Raw genomic sequence first — 20,712 nt, 5'->3', positions numbered from 1 at the left:
ACATATCAGCATAAGCATGACAAAGACGTCATTTAAAGGGATAGGCTGCAAGCCCTTTTATTCTGAGTAAAATTATAACTTTATTGTTAAATGCAATAGAACAGATACCCAATCACCTATCAATACTTTTCAAGTTCTATTTATACTTAAGTTTATTTCAATCTTATATATGTGAATTAAGCTCTTAAAATATTGGCATTTGTTCAAATTGTTTCGCTCTTTTACACTTATTTCCTTATATATTAAAAATGGCTATGAGACTTTATAGGAGGACAGAGTTTTTTTTTCTCAAATGTACAGGTAAATGATTAAAAGGGTCTACATTGGGGTCAACTGAATGTACAATCACTTATACCTCGTGCATAAGTGCCAAATGGACTGGAAAAGGCCACATTGGTTTTTATAATTAAATGAAGAGAAGTCTAGGTGTGTGCACTGTAATTTGTACTTCAGCTTATCATTAACAGTAGTCATACCTTTCTAGTTCTGATTTCCTCAGTTCAAAGAATCCAAAGAGTAAATAATTAATCAGTTCAGTGGTTCCTTCATTATATCTGCTGTCAATTCCTGCAATAAATCAGAAATATGTCAAAATATTACAAAGCAGTTCATACATTATTCAGACAACAAGACGTTACAGTGAATTATAAATAAATACACAGCTGCACTAAGGCACATGGAATTTTGGTTCTAACTTATAATGAAAAACAGAAAATAGCATGGCACCAAAATACTATCAAAACTTATACTAAGCAGATCTATGATAAAGTATGAAAAGTAGAAGGAAAAACAGATACCATAACACTTTCATCAAAAGAACGAAAGAAATTACAAGTACGCAGTTCAGTTTTGAATTATATTCCTAACATTACTGAAAGTTCCTAAATAATGAGAATGCTTTTATATGAATATTCTGCAAATACTTGTATGATGTCCACTTACTCCTATCACATGTTTCATACTGTTTAATATAGTTAAGTTTTTGTCCTTTTTGTCATTTTTGTAAAAGTCATGTGATATAAAAAGTAAATCTGTGATTACAGTAAAAAGGTTGGGCTGAAAATTTTATGCCATCCATAAGATCTTTTAAAACTAACTAACAATTGTAAGAGTGCCAAAATATAACTTGACAAGACTGAAATACCAAGAGTTATTAAAAATCCTAAACTTCAGTTATCTTTTCACTGGAGTTTTTCATTGATGAGCTAAAAGCAAAATTTATTTTGTTCAAATCTATAGTAACTACAAAAATTTCTATAAAATCAACAGAAACCAATGTGATTTTATGGTACATTTGGAAAAAATGACAAAGTTATTCTGATGGAAACGATCAAATTTTGATGCATTATTTTTCATACCAAAGCACTTAAACACATATGAGCACCAGTCTAAATTCATCATCTTGTCATATTCTTACCAAAAAATGTGAGAATATGGTGTACAATATAAAAGTACCTTACCATTAATGCAAAGAATAGCATCAGTATTATCTGTGTTTAGTTGATTCTGTATACTTCTTAGTCTAGATCCACTACAAATAAAAAAAGTCGTACATAATTTTCAAGCTAGTCATAGTAAGGTAAATATCACAACACAGGATAGCCTGTTTTTAGTCTTCGAAATTGGGACCAGCCCACCAGCCAATGCTGATAAAAATAGGAGTGGGCTTGCAGAAATTTTGCTTCCAAGTCAATGTGTCCTATATGAAATTCTTGTCAGTTTAAGGGTAGGGGCTTGTTCAAGTTGTCTGAAATTTAGATGTCAAAGACTTTTTTTTCACAAAAATTTTTGACTGTAATAGGTACCAGATCACAATTAATTCCCCTTGACTTCTCATTGTATACAAATATAGTTCATTTTGTGTGTGTGTGTGTGTTTCTTCCTGATTTTTTTCTTTTCTGTCCTAAACTTTATTGTTAAGTAGTTGCTGCAGAAGTGTAGGACAAGGATCAAATTTACAAGGGATGTTTTTTTATTCAGTAATTTTTATGTGGAAGTTGTGATTTGGTCCCATGGAAGAAGGTCAAAATTTAGGACATTTGGCAATGGTCACTTTTTATGTCTACAGGGTCCTGAAGTATAGGTGCTAAAAATAAAAAATGGTGAATTTTTCTGGCACTCTTATAGAAATCTGCTTTTATACATGTTTCCATATTGGTGAAGTTTTATTGAGTTTGAATAGGTGAAATTTTTTTTTATATGTCAAAATGGGTCTGTTGAAATGCACTACAGAATTAATTGTGTTCTCGTACATTGTACCTGTAGCTAAGGCTGTATCATTTATCTGGATAAAAGGAACCAATCAAAATAGCGGGAATAAAAATTTACAATGAATATTTCAGATAACTGATATCAACCAAAACAATAATAATGATAAACTAAGTATGTGTAATTGATCTTAAACAAAATTTCACAAAGATCAATCATAAAATTGATTCTGAAGCTGACATTTCATGACTGATCTTGAACTTTACACATACTCAGTATCTCATTATTATTGTTTTGAATTGATTATCTATAATTTTCACTGTAAATTTTTGGTAATTTTATATCAAATCGTCTCATTCTGTCTCATATCAGCATTTCACTTTTTTTGTTTATTGCACTTTTAAAGTGCCACTTTTTTGAAAATTTGAAAAGGTGAAAACATTCATTTCAAAGTACATGCCGACTTGAGACACGTCACGTGTCCATTCATTACGTATGTATCATAAAACTTTTATACTTTTCATAGTTTCATAGGATGGTCTCCTTCCTTTCATACAAAAACCTTGGACTTAATCACATTAGAAGCAAACTTTATTCTATACCTCTCACTTTACTACACTCCCTTTACAAAACAAATCTTGACACTCCTGTTTCTGACCCCACCTCATCATTATACAAACTTGTTGCCATCATTTTGGATATTGGTTTCCACAGACTCTTTACACCAGTTTGTGTGAAAAGTCAAGATGAAGGAAAATGATTATTTCTTCCACTACCGTTTGTCAAAAAAGGTATAGATGCAATTAATTTGGCTAACATCCTCCATCACAAAAACGTTAACAAAAATTCAGGGTGGTTAAAGGCCGTGAGGTCTTTAATTTTGAAACGAATGAAAGTTTTAAGTAGGTCAATGAGTGCCAAGGCTACATCAGTTTTCAAAGACCCCGATGTAGCAAAAATATTGTCTACTATACATGACAAATATGTTGTTGTACCAGCAGATAAAGCCCAAAACAACATTTGTTTTTGTATGCAAAAAGTTTTACATCCAATGTTTATTATCAGAGGTAAACGTAGAAAATAATAGCAGTGATACGACCTATACAGCTACCACACTCTCCAAAGAAGAGATTGTGGAAAACCATAAATCTGTGCTATCCTCTTTTGGTCTCTCTACCAAGGACGACGATTGTGATTTACCATCTATGTACTGGATTCCTGAATCCATACAAACAACGTTTCATAGCTGGATCTGCAAAATGTACCACCAAACCTCTTTCTAAACTTTTAACTTCTATACTCACAACTGTCAAAGAGGGTCTACAGTCCTACCACAATACTTGTTATTCCCGTAGTAGTATTAATTCAATGTGGATCCTGAAAAATTCAAAAGATCTTTTGGAGACAATCAGTTCAAGACAATTATCTGAATATAATAGCATTAAAACCTATGATTTTTCAACACTGTATACTTCTATTCCCCATAATCAGTTAAAATCCCGACTTAAAAATATTACATATCATTGTTTTTCCAAAAAAGATGGCAACATCTCTTCAGCACTGGCGTATGGAGTGTTCATATCACAACTTATACGTTATGCCAGAGCTTGCCGAAACTACGCAGACTTTTTGTATTTCACTAGAACTCTAACAAATAGGCTTCTGGAACAGGGTTATATTGCTATAAGATTAAAGTCATCACTACAGAAGTTTTATGGTCGTCATCATGATCTCGTGGATCATTATGGTGTATCCATCTGCACCATGAAAACTGATTTATTAAACAAGTCATAGTTTTCCTTTCCTCGTTTGTCAACCCCAGACTTGACTTTTTATGAGCAACTCGGCAGGTGTTTCTAGAAAAGCAGAGGACGCTTACCCTACCGGTGCACCTGGTCCATGCTCCCAATTTTTAGTGGAGTCTGAGTTGCTCATTTGCTTTTGTTACTTTGTATGTATGATTTTAGTTACTTTATGTTCTTTGTTGTGTATGTCTGTTTTCCATGTCTGGTCTTTGTCCCTGGATTACATTCTTTTGATTACCGCTATAACCTTGGTTCCCTTGATTACTCTTTCAAGGATACATTCATATACATGTATATGTCATGAAGAGTTGTAGACAAGCTAGAAAATAGGAAACCATGGATTTGAAGTCCACATTGAATTGTATATTTGTCATAAGTGGTTGAAGAAAAGATTTCTTTTTTACCACAGATTTTTACATATGTAAAAATAAAATTTAATCTCCCAAAGAAATTCTCATGTTTAAACTTGCTGTCAGCATGTCAGAAGGAAAGAAGTTAGGAAATGAAGTGTACAACAGAAATGATATTTTATACATGTAACCTGGGCCCGGTTTCATAAAGAATCTCAAATTGAGACTTTCCTCAAATCCTTCCTCAACTCACATTTCAACCAATAAAATCATTTAAAATTGAAGATTTGAGGAAAATCTTAATTTGAGATATTATATGAAACCTGAGCCTACGGTCTATGATCCTTAAATATTGGGATACTATACACTGAAACCTGTACAAAACGAACAGCAAAGGGCCACAAGGTTTTGTCTGGTTTAGACAGATGTTTGGTTTTCTCAGTGTCACTTACAACCAGACAGTTTTAAGGTCTCTAACTGGCAGTAATTTAATACTGCAAATAGACTAAGATTCATCTGTTTTGACTTCTGTTTAAAATGTTATGACAAAGTCAAACTGTTCGCCTTAAGATGTTTTTATGAAGATTTTATTGATATTTTGTTAAAAAAATGTGTCAGCCAATTAAACATGAAGTTTACAAAAGATTCTAATAAACATTATGACAGACAGGTATTACGGTAGAGAAGTAAATAAATTTTCCAGCCACTTTAATTGTCCACTGAATTTGCAAGATAATACATGTAAGAAGAAGAAATGAAAAGATTGAAATGTTATTTTAATCATATTGTAAGGTAGAGAGATAAACATGGACTTCCCATGCGCAATCAATCGACCGCACATATGAGACAAAAAAAAAAGATACCCCTTCAGACAATTTAGATGAATTAACATCAATTTTACAAAAGATTTAACTAATAATTAATGATTTAATTCATTTATTCATTCACCCAAAAAGTACTTGCCTGTTGACAGTTCAGTAATTACAGATGAGTGATCAATCATCCCAAGTTATAATTTGGCTTCAGAGGTGTCAAGGATCAATTAACGAAACAATTTACTTTTGACTGGAAGGGGACAGTTTATACAGGAAAAAAAACTTATCAATTAAGGGAAGGGATACAGAATTCCAGTGATCCTAGAATGCAGGGGTTGTATATTAAAGTCCCTGTTAAAAGCAATTACTTTTTATTAAAAATCTCATTGGTAATTATGTCTTGCCTCCAGACGCGTGATAAAGCACAATTTGGATGTCTTGTTAATCTCTTTTAATTACAGGTCTATGATTATATACAGAAATAAAAAGCTGGCCATGAGGGGGTGAGCACAAAGAAGTATTACAGTAAACACCACCCAAAAATCAAAAATGAAATTCAAACTTTATAGAAAACAAAAGAGAGCCTGTGACCATGGATACAAAGATCTCAAAGTTTGGTGGCCAAAGCTGAAAGTGTTTTTCAGTTAGAACACAAAAAAAAAACCGAAACACCAGTCCACTATATTTTCAATGCAAAATTCCTATAACTCAAAAACCAATTTAAAATTTATGTCAAATTAAGGGGATATTTCTTCAATCAATATGAACAATTGATCAAGGTTTTATTTAAATGGCTTAAGCTTAAAGCCTTTTGTGTTGAAGCAATATACCATAATACGCTCCTGAAGGAAGCGTAAATGGCTGTTTTATCTAATGGGTCCTGCGTACTTATGTTTGTGCAAGTAAAATCTGGAGTTTGAAAACAGTGTAATGGTAGCTTCATTTTTGTATACTTGGTAAATGCGATTGAGGACCACACCCATCTATGAAACATAAACTAGCTTGAATGATTAAATATAAATCAAATCTGAGTTTTTTCTAAGATGGGGATTATTAAAACATGGCATCCGAATGTTTATGAAAATGATGTGATCAATACCGAACAATTTGACCCAAAGACATTTCGGACCATGACAACCCACAGTTTCCTACCAAAGCTGGACATATCGCCCTTTACATATTTCAGACCACAACAGAAGAATGCATAAGGACAATAAAAACCATATATCATGGCACATTTTGCATGTTTCTTTGGCAGCATTTAAGGTTTCACCTTCCTCATATTACACTACACTCTGAGTGGAATGGTTCTCTAACACTGGTCCGACCTGAGTGAAACTCAGTGTTACACCCACATATTGAGTGTATAACACCCTGATTCCTCCTAGCCAACACTGACCGTTTGTATATTGTAACAGTCGTAAAATTCAATGAGGCATAATTGGGAATTCATTGTAAGACATGATGTATCTTCTTTTTCTGTTTCTCAGGTAATTCAGAGCACTCCAGTTAAGATAAAAATTTAGTCATGTCATAAAAAATTTGGCATCATGATCATCTATTTTTTTTTTTATTTTGTACATGTTTATCATTTGTTGATGTGTTATTTTTTATTTACAATCACATCCAATGAGTTGGAGATATCATAAAGAAATATTACTTCATATTTTTATCAAGTAATAATGCAATCTTTTGATATTTTAATTTTGAACTTTTCAATTGATAATTACTATTAATAATTATAAATAAAACACTTTGAACAGTCTGTGACGCTTTTAGTTGCTGATAGTTTTGTGATTGAAATACGTTTCCAGAAATAGAAGAAACTAATTCTCAGTCCCAAGACATTTATGTATAATGTACCGATACATAAGAACTGTAAAGTAGAAGCCCTTAATCAGGACTGCGAACATTGTCAGTAATAATAATATAAGTTAGAAAACCTTATTCAAATGAGGATGAGAGGGCTACCTCAGCTGGACGTTTTCAACCGCTAAAAATGCATCATGTTAACTCTGAGACATTTCTTATTTATAGTGTATTTCACATATAACCTACATATATCTTTATTTTAATGAGTTTTGTTAAAGTTAAAACAATTTCGAACTGTCATTGATGCTGACTGATGTTTACTCCAGTATAAAAATAATCCCTTGACAAATCTTGCACATTTATATACTGGTAGTTGTCTATTTTTAGAAATTTAAATGAACACATTGTTTACAATGTCTCTGATGTGTGTCTGGTCATTAAATGGACTGCAATTAATTATAACTCAATACAGGACAGTTATGAAGTATGTATCAACAATAATTGTCCTTTTTAACGATTTTCATGTTATATTTGTTCCTCGTTAAAATCATGTGCTAATTGTCTCAACCGCTGTTTTAATGTGCTGGCAGCTTGGATTAAAGCTGGACATATATACTTTTGACTCATGTTACTAGTATAGATTTTAGCAATTGGATTAAGAGTTTTTAACAAGTCCCCTGGACTCCCCTGTTGTGATTTTCAGTGGTCCCCAATGAATTTTGGAGGTCAGAGACCTGGGAGCTTGGGTACTAACATTCATATTATCTGTAGAGATCAATGAGATTAATTTCACTGTGCTGGGCGAATTTTACACCTAGGTCAGTGATTCTCTGTACACTATTAACAAGCGGAATATACGATGTCCCAGATGGGTGGGTGTAACACTCACATTTTACTGTGACTGACACAGTGTTTCACTGACTAACATGGATTTAAAACTTCGACCTGAGTGTTAGAGAAACAAAAGTTGCTGAGTGTAGTGTATGTCCCATCAAAAGTGACGGGGGTATAAAAATAAATGACAATTTTAGAACAGAGAAATTTATCTCAGTTTTTAATCTGATGGAGATTCAGTGGAGGAAAATAGTGACTCCACAGTGAAAAGTGGAAAAATTAAAATTTTAGCCTAGGTTGATGGTCATGTACATGTGAAATGTTTTCATAATGCATGTTTATACACAGTATCATTTAGAAATTCTTAAGATGTAGTAATCAATTCCAGTTTTTATTCTCCTGGCTTTCATTGCACTGTTTCCAATGGTATGCCTGTTGACCCCAGTTTACCTCATTATAAATGAAGAACTATCCATAACGAAACTGATTGTGAAAGTCATCTTTGTCTTTGACTATGAGTATGGGTCACATATTTATCTTTAATTTTTCATGGGCATTTAAAAGAAAGACACATTATGCTTTGCTTCAAAGACCTTTAAATATGTACCTACAAAATGTAATCCTTAGCCCACCCTTAGGCAAAGTGGCTTCTAGTACAGCTACAAAATTGAAACCCCAGTCTGCCATGCAGCTAGTCCAAGTAATTTAAATATGCAATATTGGGATGCTATTTTTATTACTTCTTTGCTTTCTTCATAAACGTCTGATTAAACAGAAATGCATCAGAGGACGTCATGATTTTCTAGACTAACATACAGCCAGGGAGAATGCCAAGACGATCAGAGATATACATTATTTTACCCTACAATGCCTATTACTGCATACTGGCGTGAGGCTGCCTGACCTTATTCTATCTTTTCTCCGATAAAATCACATAATCGCAATACCTGACAAATGGAGTGAATGTTTCAATAGGAATATTCCGTCTGGCAGACGAAGGGCGCTTTTTACTCCTTGCACTCATGACTGCGTTCTTTACTGGTCCGCCATTTCAAAACAACCGCATGGGGACCGCATACAGTCAGGACAAAAATCATAGTTATCCCAAAGAATTTTCTTATTTTTCCATGTATAAAACAGCAAATCCATTTTCCATACAATATTATTGGAATTGTCATTCGCATATGCATAGTTAACTCTACTTTAGTTTTAGGTTATGGATATAAGGGGTCATAGTCAGTTTGCGCCGGCACTTACTGTTTTCGTCCTTTTTTATGAGTGTTGAAGATTGATAACAAATCATTAATTTGAAATCAAATAACAAGATCCTCTTGCTTTAGGCCCAATTTATTCAGCCTGGGTGGCTGGAATTATTTTTAGAAATAAAATGGTTGCAAATTTTAGCCAAATTTTTTTTACTCAGCAATGGACAGAAAAAAGATTTAAAATTAACCCCATTGCTCAACAATATAGATTTGATATATATCTGATATCTGATCTGTTTTGATCAGATTTACACCACTGTCGCACCATGGTCATAAATTTAGTTTATATGCAATGTATATTACATTGTTCTGTTTTTGTTCGTGCCATAACCATTTACTGTAAATGTGTTAGTGCAAATCAAATTGTCTATTGTCTATATAAAAAAAAATAAATCTGACTGCTGCAGAAAAAAAAAATCACAAAAGAAATTATTATTTAACAATTAATCCTAAGCTGTACGCCAGAAGAAATGATCAGTGCAATAGGATTTGATGTCAGATAAGCATCTTTCCAATAACAGAAAATGATATATCTTTAATATTAAACAGTAACTGTTTGATTAATCTAAAACCCTTAATTGAATATATAAATAAAGGTTTAGCCTTGTCAATTAAATAAAGTATTAGTTTCAGGCCCCTCCACTCCAGTTTTACAATATGGCTGTTATTAATAGAACTGTCATTTTTTGTATGTTGGATTTGATAACCATTCATTTGTAAATGTGTTTGAATGAATAAATATTTGTATTTGTAATTGATAAGGATTTTTTGTTCTTCTAAGCAAAATTTTTATCAATAGTTCAGCAGCAACCAAAATGAAATATTTGTATTTCAACATCTGCCTTGTTTAAGTAATGGGGAAAATATAGAAGCATTATTCTTATTTTTATTTTTTTTCATTGGATGAGTAAAACAAATTTTTGTCTTCAAAATTGTGAACATTTTTTTTAAAGATCCCAGGTCTCATCCTCCAGCTTAGAAAATGGTTGGTGCCTAATAGTAGAACTAGTGGCTCTAGAGAGCCTGAATGGCTCACCTGGTCAAAATAGTCTTTATAGCTTTCTTAAGCTGGACTCTTGACTGTACTATTGTTACAAGAATTATTTAATTAATACAGAGCATCTTATTTATCCACCCAGTTTTCATACTATAAAATAAATTTCTAATTGTCATTTATTTCTCTTCAATGGCAATAACTCCAACAATTAGCAACAGATCTTAATGAAAATTTCGGCACCATGCTGATCAATTCCCCCCCCCTTAAAAAATTAGGCTAAACCCATTGGTTTTCAAGTAATTTCAACAAGTCGTCAATTTTTAGTAGTGGTGGCCATGTTTTTGACAGATAAGAAATTGTTCAAGATGTTAAGCATATTCTAAATAACATTCATGTAAAGTTTTGTATCAATCCATCCAGTAGTTTTTAAGGAGACGATCGTCAAAGTTGGAAATGTAATATTCGTGGAAAAAAACCATTCAGGATCCATAACTCATTCATTCGTCTCAATGGGTCTTTCCTGAAAATTTCGGCATGTGTCCATCCCGTCATGCTGAACAATTTTACTTCCTACAAGATTTAAGCTAAATCCAACTGTTTTTGAGTTATTTGCATAATTCTGCAATTTGACCCATATGTTTTACTTCTAGTAATAGTCGCCATGTTTTTTGATGGACCAAAAATCCCCACATCTATTCTATGCAGAACACCCTAAGGAACGTTCATATTAAGTTTGGTTCTAATTGGTCAAGTAGTTTCAGAGGAGAAGAGTTTTGAAAAATTGTTAACGACAACTTCAAAGACAACAGATGACGACGGACACCAAATGATGGCAATAGCACACATGGCTATAAAAAGAGCAAAAAAATGTTGAAAAAAGGTAACATGGCTTCACAGATTAAAACAAAAATTTGACCACAGATTTATGAAAATTTGAACACTTATACCCAGTAAAAATTTGATTAAATCTAAATAGTTTTGGAGATATGTGTGAACAAGAGGCTCCCAGGAGCCAGAATCGCTCACCTTGTTGAATTTTGCCTTTCAAGGGCAATAAATTAAACAAGAAGTTGTCTAACAATTTTGACTCAAGAAAACTTTGATAGGACTTACCATAAGGATCATTTCAGTAAATGAAAGTCCAAATCTATCATAGTTTTCAAGACATTGGCTGAAAACTAAAAAATAAAAACCTGTCAATTTTCCCCTGTCAAGCGCAATAACTCTTATAAGAAAGTGTCTGATGAATTTTATGCCTGAAGACTTTTGTAGTCCTAAAAATAAGGATCATTTCAGCTACTGAAAGAATTGGCTAAACCTAATGGTTTTCGAGATATATGCAAAAAACTACTGTCTGACCCCTATGTTCTATTTTTAGTAACAGTGGCCATGTTTTTCAAAGGATCAAAAAACCTCACTACAATTCTATGCAGGATACCCCAAGGAACACTTAAAGTGAGTTTTGTTTCAATTTGTAAAATAGTGTTAGAGGAGATCTTTGAAAGAAATAACATTAAAAATAGCAAAAAACTTTGAAAAAGGGCAATAACTCCAATGTGGCTGAACAAGTTAAAATGAAAATTTGACTGCACATAGATCTCATCATGCTGAACACTTTTACCCCCATGTCAGAATTTGGCTAAACTTAACCGTTTTGGAGATATATGCGAAAAACTATTGTCAGATCCCTATGTTCTATTTGTAGTAACGGTGGCCATGCTTTTCTACAGATCAAAAATCCCCTCATTAGTTCTATGCATAATACCCCAAGGAACATTCATACCAAGTTTGGTTCCAATTGGTCAAGTAGTTTCAGAGGAGAAGAGTTTTGAAAAATTGTTAACAACGACAACAGACGACGACGACGGATGCCAAGTGATGGCAATAGCTTGTGTCTGACCCCTATGCTATATTTTTAATAACAACAGCCATGTTTTTCAATGGATCAAAAATCCCCACGTCAGTTTTATGCAGAATACCCTAAGGAACATTCAAACCAAATTTGGTTCAAATTGGTCAAGTAATGTCTGAGGAGAAGATTTTTTAAAAGAAGCAAAATAAAACATGGAAAAAGGTCAACAAGTCCAACATTACAGACTAAAACAAAAATTTGACCACAAATAGATATCATCATGCTGAACACTTTCACTTGTGTAAGCATTTTGCTTAGCCTAACAGTTTTGGAGATATATGCGAAAAAATTCTGTCTGACCCTATGTTCTTTTCGTTAGTAACAGCATAACAGCAGCCATGTTTTTCAATGGATCGTAAATCCCTACATCAGTTCTATGCAGGATACCCAAGGAACGTTCATACCAAAGATGGTTCTTATGGATCAAGTAGTGTCGTCGGAGAAGAGTTGAAAAATAGTTAATGACGACAAATGACAACAACAACAGACACTAGGTGAAGGCAATAGCTGTCATGGCCATTGGTCAGGTGAGCTAATAAGGCAGGATATAAAGTTTGATCCTAGCGCCCCCCATAAAATCAAATGGTTGCTCCTTACAATCGAAACTTAGGTTTTCAAACACATCATGGAAATTACTTTATTGTGACTTTCCGTGCGAGACTTGTAAGAGTAGTTAAGAACGTAGAAAAAAAACTTAGTGGTAACTTTATTTTTGTATGCCCCTCATCCTAAACATTTCAAGTTGCAACCCAAAAAATCAATTCCAGCCATCTTTTTGTGGAATGACACATGGTGAAAATTCAAATATACTCAATATATTATATCTATATACAAATACAAGATGTTGTGCAGATATCAATAAAATGCTTGTTTCCAGTCCCTAATTCATAAAAGCTCAAAAAGCAATACCAGCCTTCCTTTGGTGTTGTTGCTTCTTGTGGTACACGGGGCACATCCACATTTATTCAAGTTATCGTCTTGACATTAGGAAAATGCTGGTATCTGGCCCCTTTCCTTTTTGGCCCCTAAACTAAATTATATCAATCCAAATCTTGTGTGGCATCTTGTGGTACTATTTCACACAGAGTTATATATACTTATAATAATCAGGAAATGTCTACAGATGATGAAATTAAAAACAATTGTAGGTTAGCAACCTTATTTGTGGTCATACGATTATATCCATTTTAAAGTTCTTGGCTGGAGGTCTGAATTTCAAGATAGATCACAAACAAAATCCCAATATTTTTCTTTTTTTTTTTAGCTATAGTATTTAACCTTACGGTACAGTTTCATAGAAATCTATTCACTTATATTATTATTATTTATATTATATATTACTTATTACTTAGTTATTGACCCAGAAACCAATTGTCCAAAAAACATCAATTTATAATATGACCCTATTATTTAAAAACTGCACAGTTCGCATGGGTATCACAGGGGCATCAACCCCTAAAATATACCCCACCCGTTTTTAAATTAAACCTAATTCCTAATTCACAAACTCTAACATCTTCAATCCTAATATTCCTTTTGGAAAATGGCACTTTGTGGTACAATTTTAAAGAGATCCGTTTCCTTTTACTCAATTTATCATCATGAAATAAGAAAAAATGCTTGTTTATGGCTCTTTGTGGCCCATCATTCTTAATCGGCTCAAGCCACAACTCCAAAAATCAATCCTAGACTTCCTTTTGTGGTATTACACCAATGTAGTACAATTAAAATGAGATCTATTTACTCAGTCAAGTTATTGTCCAGACACCAGAAAAATGCTTGTTTCTGGCCCCTTTTTGGTGCCTCATTCCTAAATGGTTCAAATCTTAACTCTCAAAATCAATCCCAGTATGACTACAGTGGTATAGAATATTGTGGAACATGCTCTAGTCATCCATATGCTTCTACTAGATTAAAATGGTTCAATTCTTTGAAAAACTTGTTTTGACCTTTAATTCCAAATTGGTTTGGAACAGAACTTGCAAAATCAATACCAACCTTCCTTTGGTCGTTTGGAACCTGGTGGTAAAATTTTATAAAGATCAACCAAATAATGCAGTTGCATAAAAACTGCTGACTTATATTTATTAGAGATTACCTGGCTGTAATTAAATATATATATATATATATATAAGACCATGCAAATTTCTTCAAATAGGGAAAACAAGATTAATTTTTAGTATTTATATTATAACATGATATTTATATCATGTATGATACCTTCACAATAGTGCACGAGACCTATCTTCATATTAAAACATGATCCTTATTAATAACATGCTGGAAAAGATACAGCCAATACCAGAGACTTAAACCAAAGTTATCTCAGCACATTATTACTAAGTAATGGATAACACCACCATAATGATTATGAAGGTATTTTTGAACTTTTGAAAATAGGATATATGTCTTTATAATCTAAATTGATTGTAACAAGATTTCTGGTTCTCTTTGAGCAAACCAGGTTATTTTGTATAATCAGGCTTTGTACTGTGTCATTAACAAAGATTGGTTTGCACTCAAATAATCCCCAAACAAAATAACATTTTGAATATGAATCATGCAATTATTAATATTTGGAATGTCATCCATTAGGAATTACATTATATGAAAAAGTGTAAACTGCCACATACCAGGTAATTTCGTATAACCTGTTCAAAAATTAGAAACATTCTGAAAAATACATACCAGTATATTTTTATATACATGTATATACAGTAAACTGCAAGTATGTAATTGATAAGAATTTATTATAATAAATAGTTCAATCTTGTAACAAATTTAACAATTTAACAAGCTAGAAGCAAATACACTAACATAGTACAAGAATCAATGTACTTCATTCTTACTCACTCAAGAACATTAAAGCTTTCAGAACTTTAACAATGTTATATTTGCCTGTAAGCAAATTATACATTTAAAATATCCTTTCTAAATTATAATGACAGTATGATGATGAGTTTTAATGATGATAACAATGAACTTAGAATTTTTCATTATAAAAATCATTGCAACTACATGTATATCACAGTTTGTAGTTATATACCCCGCCAATTAATCTTCATTACACTTGTATGCTCTTATGATGTCTTTGATTGGAGCTCGACATACAGGACATTTAGCTCCCCTGGATAAGAGATGGCGTCCACAAGCATAACATACACACATGTGACCACATTGGTACAGGACTGAATCAGAATGATTGTCTAGACAGATTAAACAGTGTGTATCACTGACTGGTTTACTCTTTATTTCTGTGGCAATCCCTCCCTCTGCTCCTCCTGCAATAGGTACAAATAAAGTTTTATTGATATTTGTCAAACTTACAGACATTGTATCTTAAACACAATAATCAATCAATGAAGAGTTATTGACCACAACCAACAAGCTATTTTTATCAAGATTGAATGAAATGATATCATAGAGACAGTAAGTCCTGCCCAAGTTCCTGCCCAAGAAATTGCAATAAGTACAAATATTGTGATGTGGTGGGTTGGAGGATCTTCTGAATTGCTTGAAATTGTATGTGAACTTAGTAACATCAGTATGGAACTGTGAATAAACCATGACATTTTCATACCCCCTGCAAACCCTTTTCTGTCTGTCTGTCTGTCTGAACTATTTTCTAAGCAGCTTGCAGTATAATTATAAAACTTTGTGGGATCTAATATAACCCATGCATACTGTCGGATATAAATGTTTGGTACCATCAGAATGAAAGTGTGAATAATGGGTTGTTGTCTCTTTGTCATATTCACCATACCTATTCTCATTATATTGGATAAAAAATTGTCAAAACAATGGCTGTTGAAACTTGTCTCATTGGTCTCATGCAATGTCCACAACAACTTGCAGAATTGCTATGAAACTTAATAGGAAATGCACATTGTCAGGAATTCATGTTTGGACAAAAAATGATACAAATGATGAAACTGGGTCTGATGCTTTGTCCACAACTCCTCCTTAAAAAACTTGTAGGATTGTTATGAACTGAAGCATAAGATTATCATGTGGGGTTTATAGTCATATTCAGTTATTGTGTAGTCAACAAAAAAGTACTGATTATTGTTAGGAATTGGGCATTTTAGAAATGGCAGCCAATTGTGTGTCAAAAGTGCTTAGGCTATCCACCATAAAAATTGTGTCCAATATGAATCATATGTCCACATTTGTCCACAAATGTACAGGGTTCAACAGGATGCAGGAGGTACAAGTCACATAAGGGCCAGTTTATTCATGATGTAAATTTGTTATACAACCTGGTCTACATTTAAAAAACAACACATATACCAGTATTCTTCATGCATGTTTAATTTGCAAGTGGATCTGGGTTAACTACCAAGACATTGTTGCAGAGGCATATAGGGCAAGAGGTAGATCTTAACATTCATTTTTATTTGTGAGCTTTTTGCCCTATTTACTATTTAAATTTATAGTTAGAAGTAGGTACCTTTGACTTCAGATAAAGCAGCAGCCACTTCCTGTCTGATTGCTCTCTGGATATCGAGCTGGAGATCAAAGCTAAGCTTCATCATATTCTTCATCTCCTGTAGCTGTGATTTCAGACTGTGAATTTCTCTGCTCAAATGCAGATTTGACTGAGAAACAGAAAACAATAAATGATTAGGTGACCTTTTCATAACAGACAGTATGAGTCTTAACACCTGTGCAAGTGAAGGATACAGAAACCTCAGTCACCAGTGGGTAAGATATATTTGTTCTCTAATGAGGCTCCAGCAAGTTAAAGAACTATTATATCTTATAAAAGGGTATTTGAGATTTCCTTACTTTCAAAGAGGATAGCTGGTGTTCAATTCTTTTTTTTTTTTTGCTTTAAGTTTGTTTTCCTGGTGATCTGTTTTGAATTGAAATGACCTATGTTTCACAGTTTTCCATAACATATCAATGTAGCCAGTCAAAACCAAATGTAAGTTACATGGCCAACAAATGGAATAAAACATTCAATCAATTGTTTGTCTGGTGCAAATAATAGAATTTTATTATGCCAAAATTTGGTGGAAAGATGAAATGTTCTGTCCAAACCTTTGGGTGGGATACTAGAGAAATTTTAAACAATCCTATTTTCCTCATATGGTAAGAAATTTGGTCTTTCAGTTTAAAAAAAAATCCATTCACATATAACTTTAGATAGTTATTTTCTGGAAACCAAAAATCCACAAAAACAACAAAATATCAAAATATCATTTGAGGTATGTCATACAAAAAATACTAGTATAACATAACATCAAGAATAAAAATAAAATGAATACCTGTGTGTAAGGTACGGCATGAGTACTGACACTGGTAACTGATATGTTGTCCCAGTTATCATTCCCTTGTGGGGGAATACCAATGTTAGAAAAGTCATTTCTTTGGATGGGTTGTGATGGATGAATAGACTGAACAAATTCCTGGACTCTTTGCCCGTCAGCACCAATATCACCTACACGATTCTGCAATTCCAAAATTGAATTGAAATTCAAGTAAATGTATCCTAAATTATTTTCACATCTAATGGTATAAAAAAATAACTATTGATGTTAAAGTGATCTCCATTAAGCTCACACATTTTGAGAAAGGCTTCTTATATTGTCTGGTATACTATTAAATTCAAAAGAACAGTATTCAAAAAGCACTTTACTATTATCAATAAATGTATAAAAATTAAGATTATAGGTGACTTCTAAGTTCTATCTGTTGTATGGATGCATGATAAAACTGGAATAACCAAGTCAATCAACAAATTGAGGTTGAGTTCTGATAAATGACTCTTGATAAAATCTGATTACTTAAGTCACTACATGATTTAGGGCTAGCTAACTTTTAATAGGTTTTGCTCATTGCCCATATCAGCTGGATGAGACTTTGACAGCTCTGTATTCCAACCATTTTAGTCTGATATAATAAAGGACCATGATTTTAATTCATCACTAACCATAGTGTTAATATCACACGTACCTGCATGCTGATCTCCAGAACATTTCTGAATGTACTTTGTAATGATGAAGTTACCAGTTGTCTATGAACTAGTTCACTTATTTCTTGTACAATATTTTCTCTGTACAAATTTTCAACATCTTCTAAAGTCACTCGTTGGTCCGTTCTGAAAATCATTAGTTTTTTGTTTATTCATCTACGCATACAATGAAAATCAAATATATTGTCAAAAAAGATTTTGTTATGTTTATCGTTATGATCTAAACAGTTGAGAATATAATACTTATTAACCTTTTATTACAATAAGTTAATGTATTTTTGAATGGATAAAACTTTTACATGTATAAGTAAACATTTGAAGTAGACACATACTCTCCATACATAGGTGGAACCAGTCTCTCTACAACAGGTGGATTTACATCTGCAACAGCTTCAACTAGATTTTCTAATGACACACTGCTATTACTGCTTACAATGCTATTACTTCTGATTCGTTCATCACTCAGATGTTGAGGAAGGTTTCTGCGTCGAGGTGCTGGTACAGGTGACTGCCTGCTTTCTTGTGTAGAAGGTAGGAGTCCTGGTGTTGGTACTGGTGAAGAATGTTCGGAATTATGTGGAGGTGGTGTAGATCTTGCTGAACTTTGTGGAGCTGGCCTTTGAGAAGGATTTCTGGCAACAGTTGAAATGGAACCTCTGATAATATTTTCCAGATGACGTCTAAAGTTGGTTGTTAAAACATTGGAAACTCTTTGCTGTTCAACTAATCCCTGAATCTCTACAACAACTGTGTCTGGTCTGTGTTCTTCAACGTTATCAACATTTACAGGGATATTTTCTTTGCCCTGAGCAGCAGCTTGAGCATTTAAATGTTTGGAAAAGAAAGAGTTTATATTTTCTCGTGAATCTCTTCCAGTGACAGGACGTTCACTGTGTTGCAATTGCTTCAACTCAGACAGTCTGTCACTGAAAAAAAGGGAATACATTTTAAGACATGTTGCCAGAGGAGGGCATTTCATGGGACTTACCATATTCACCTTTACTACAGAAGTATCAACATACAACATGTATAAAGAACCAAAAAGAAACAGAGGAGACTATTGGTGATTTAACCAAGTCTATAGTTGACACATTTTTTGGTTTTTCATTATCTCTCATGATTATTATTTGTATACATGTAAGTAACTACATGCTGTAAAGGTATAAATTTTCACAATGTACTAATTTTTGCTATTTTCATGCTGGACAAAAAAGGAGTACCTTTGAAATTAATTTTAACACTATACAGTGCCAATCAATTTTGGATACCCACAAAATATGTTCACTTAACAGAATCCATGAAAATTAGCAACTGTGAAAATGTATCTACTTTAAAGTGTTATAATAATATATCTGATAACGATTAATGCAATAAGATACTAGTTACTCTTATGGTAAAGGCACGTCCCCAGATACATGTATAAATAATGCATTTAAATAAAATAAGCCAGATGAAATGCATGTATAGTCTGAATTAGAAGGTAGCTCTTGCTTTGATTTTTTAAACTGCATTTATACATAAATAGTTGAATATAGTAATTTTAGTTTAGAAATTTAGTGTTTATTTTGTTTATTTCTTGGGATTTGTAAGACGGCAGTACAGATAAAAAAAGAACTCTATACATTTACACGATCCCATTTATACACTGTAAATATAGTAATTTTAGCTTAGAAATTTTGTGTTTATTTTATTTATTTCTTGGGACCTGTTAGACCATAGTACAGATAAAAAAGGAATCTATACATTTGCAAGATCCCATTTATTCATTGTAAATAATGACTCAGATGCAATATCAAAGCAAAGTTATTAACAAAAATCTAATGTAAATTTATTTTCCTAAGGAGCCAATTAAATTTAATTAGTAGATTGTAATCCCCCCCCAACCCTAAAAATTTGACAAAAATAAAAAAAAATGGGGCAGGAATTTCAAAATCCTGATTTTTTTTTCAAGTCAGTCTCTAGTATTAAGATACTATAATACACAAATCTTTCATTTCTTGGTGACTGAATCCATGTTTCTTCTTTGAAACTGATGTGGCTATAAATTTAGAATACACTTTTGTATATTTATCTACACTTCAATTTATAGCTAAAATTAGGTAAGCAAGTAAGAAATAAAATCCTCCCATTTGCCCCTTATTTTTTTTTAAGGTTGGATGATAATCTAACACTTAAGTTTGCTCTACAAGCAATCCACGTAAAAGGGGGGCAAACTTTTTTTTTGCTCTATGTATGAGCAATCCACGTAAAAGGGGGGCCAAACATTTTTTTTATTTTAATATTGTTAGCGGAAAATAAAATCTGTATAGTGGTTCATTATATGACATCAATGCTCTACTATGATATAACAAATTTTCCACAACAAAAATTCAATGCTATTCGTCAACAATTATTTACATACATACCTCTTCATTTTTTCTATAAGTCTTTGCATTGCAACATCTTCTTCGCAACTTGAAGCCATGTCTGTAACTTCAGTTTTTGGTGTGTTTTGTGAGTCTTGTCCACCCTCTGCCATGGTTTTATAAGTAATTGAATTCAATTGTTCTAAATTTAGATAAAAACGTCGTCAATTTCTTATTTTAGCTGTGACATATGAGTCATTTTTCGTGGAAGTCAACAAACCCCGGTACCAAGAATTACATTTGTACGTCTCGGATTTTTCCATAAACGAACTTAAAAAAGTAAAGTTATTCCGAAATAAGGGAAAATCCCAAATATCTAGGTTAGAAAAGCG

At 32.8% G+C, this 20,712-nt stretch overlaps 2 protein-coding genes across 2 annotated transcripts in view; both read right to left on the bottom strand.

Moving 5' to 3' along the window:
* Positions 1 to 8,916, bottom strand: part of LOC148621959 (dynein axonemal assembly factor 9-like) — a 67,924-nt gene extending 59,008 nt beyond the window's left edge. Inside the window, exons 1-3 of the mRNA XM_088571382.1 lie at positions 8,772 to 8,916; positions 1,461 to 1,531; positions 477 to 567 (exon numbers count right to left, since the gene is read on the bottom strand). Of these exons, the coding sequence (XP_088427508.1) occupies positions 477 to 567; positions 1,461 to 1,531; positions 8,772 to 8,848 (239 nt within the window). The 5' untranslated portion in view covers positions 8,849 to 8,916. The remainder of the gene's footprint in view (positions 1 to 476; positions 568 to 1,460; positions 1,532 to 8,771) is intronic.
* Positions 8,917 to 14,729: 5,813 nt separating this feature from the next.
* LOC148621958 (uncharacterized) lies at positions 14,730 to 20,539 on the bottom strand. The gene is made up of 6 exons (XM_088571365.1): positions 20,381 to 20,539; positions 18,308 to 18,901; positions 17,957 to 18,101; positions 17,269 to 17,451; positions 16,449 to 16,596; positions 14,730 to 15,279 (listed from the first exon to the last, which is right to left on the bottom strand). The coding sequence occupies exons 1-6, from the start codon at positions 20,491 to 20,493 to the stop codon at positions 15,053 to 15,055; spliced, it is 1,410 nt and encodes a 469-aa protein (XP_088427491.1). The 5' UTR covers positions 20,494 to 20,539; the 3' UTR covers positions 14,730 to 15,052.
* Positions 20,540 to 20,712: the final 173 nt, after the last annotated feature.

Source organism: Perna viridis, chromosome 3 (assembly GCF_037379345.1).
Source record: "Perna viridis isolate PV_CMFRI_1.1 ecotype Kerala chromosome 3, ASM3737934v1, whole genome shotgun sequence".
In the NCBI taxonomy this organism is placed as follows: domain Eukaryota; kingdom Metazoa; phylum Mollusca; class Bivalvia; order Mytilida; family Mytilidae; genus Perna; species Perna viridis.
Note: the sequence above shows the minus strand (reverse complement) of the source record. Positions and strands in the feature narration are given on the sequence as shown.

Bases quoted from the DNA above. Each gene is read 5' to 3' on its own strand.
- LOC148621958 (XM_088571365.1), bottom strand. From the start codon at position 20,493: ATGGCAGAGGGTGGACAAGACTCACAAAACACACCAAAAACTGAAGTT. The intron at 17,452-17,956 runs GTACGTGTGATA...TTGGAATTGCAG, and splicing joins TTCTGGAGATCAGCATGCAG to AATCGTGTAGGTGATATTGG. The intron at 15,280-16,448 runs GTACCTACTTCT...TACCTATTGCAG, and splicing joins TGCTTTATCTGAAGTCAAAG to GAGGAGCAGAGGGAGGGATT.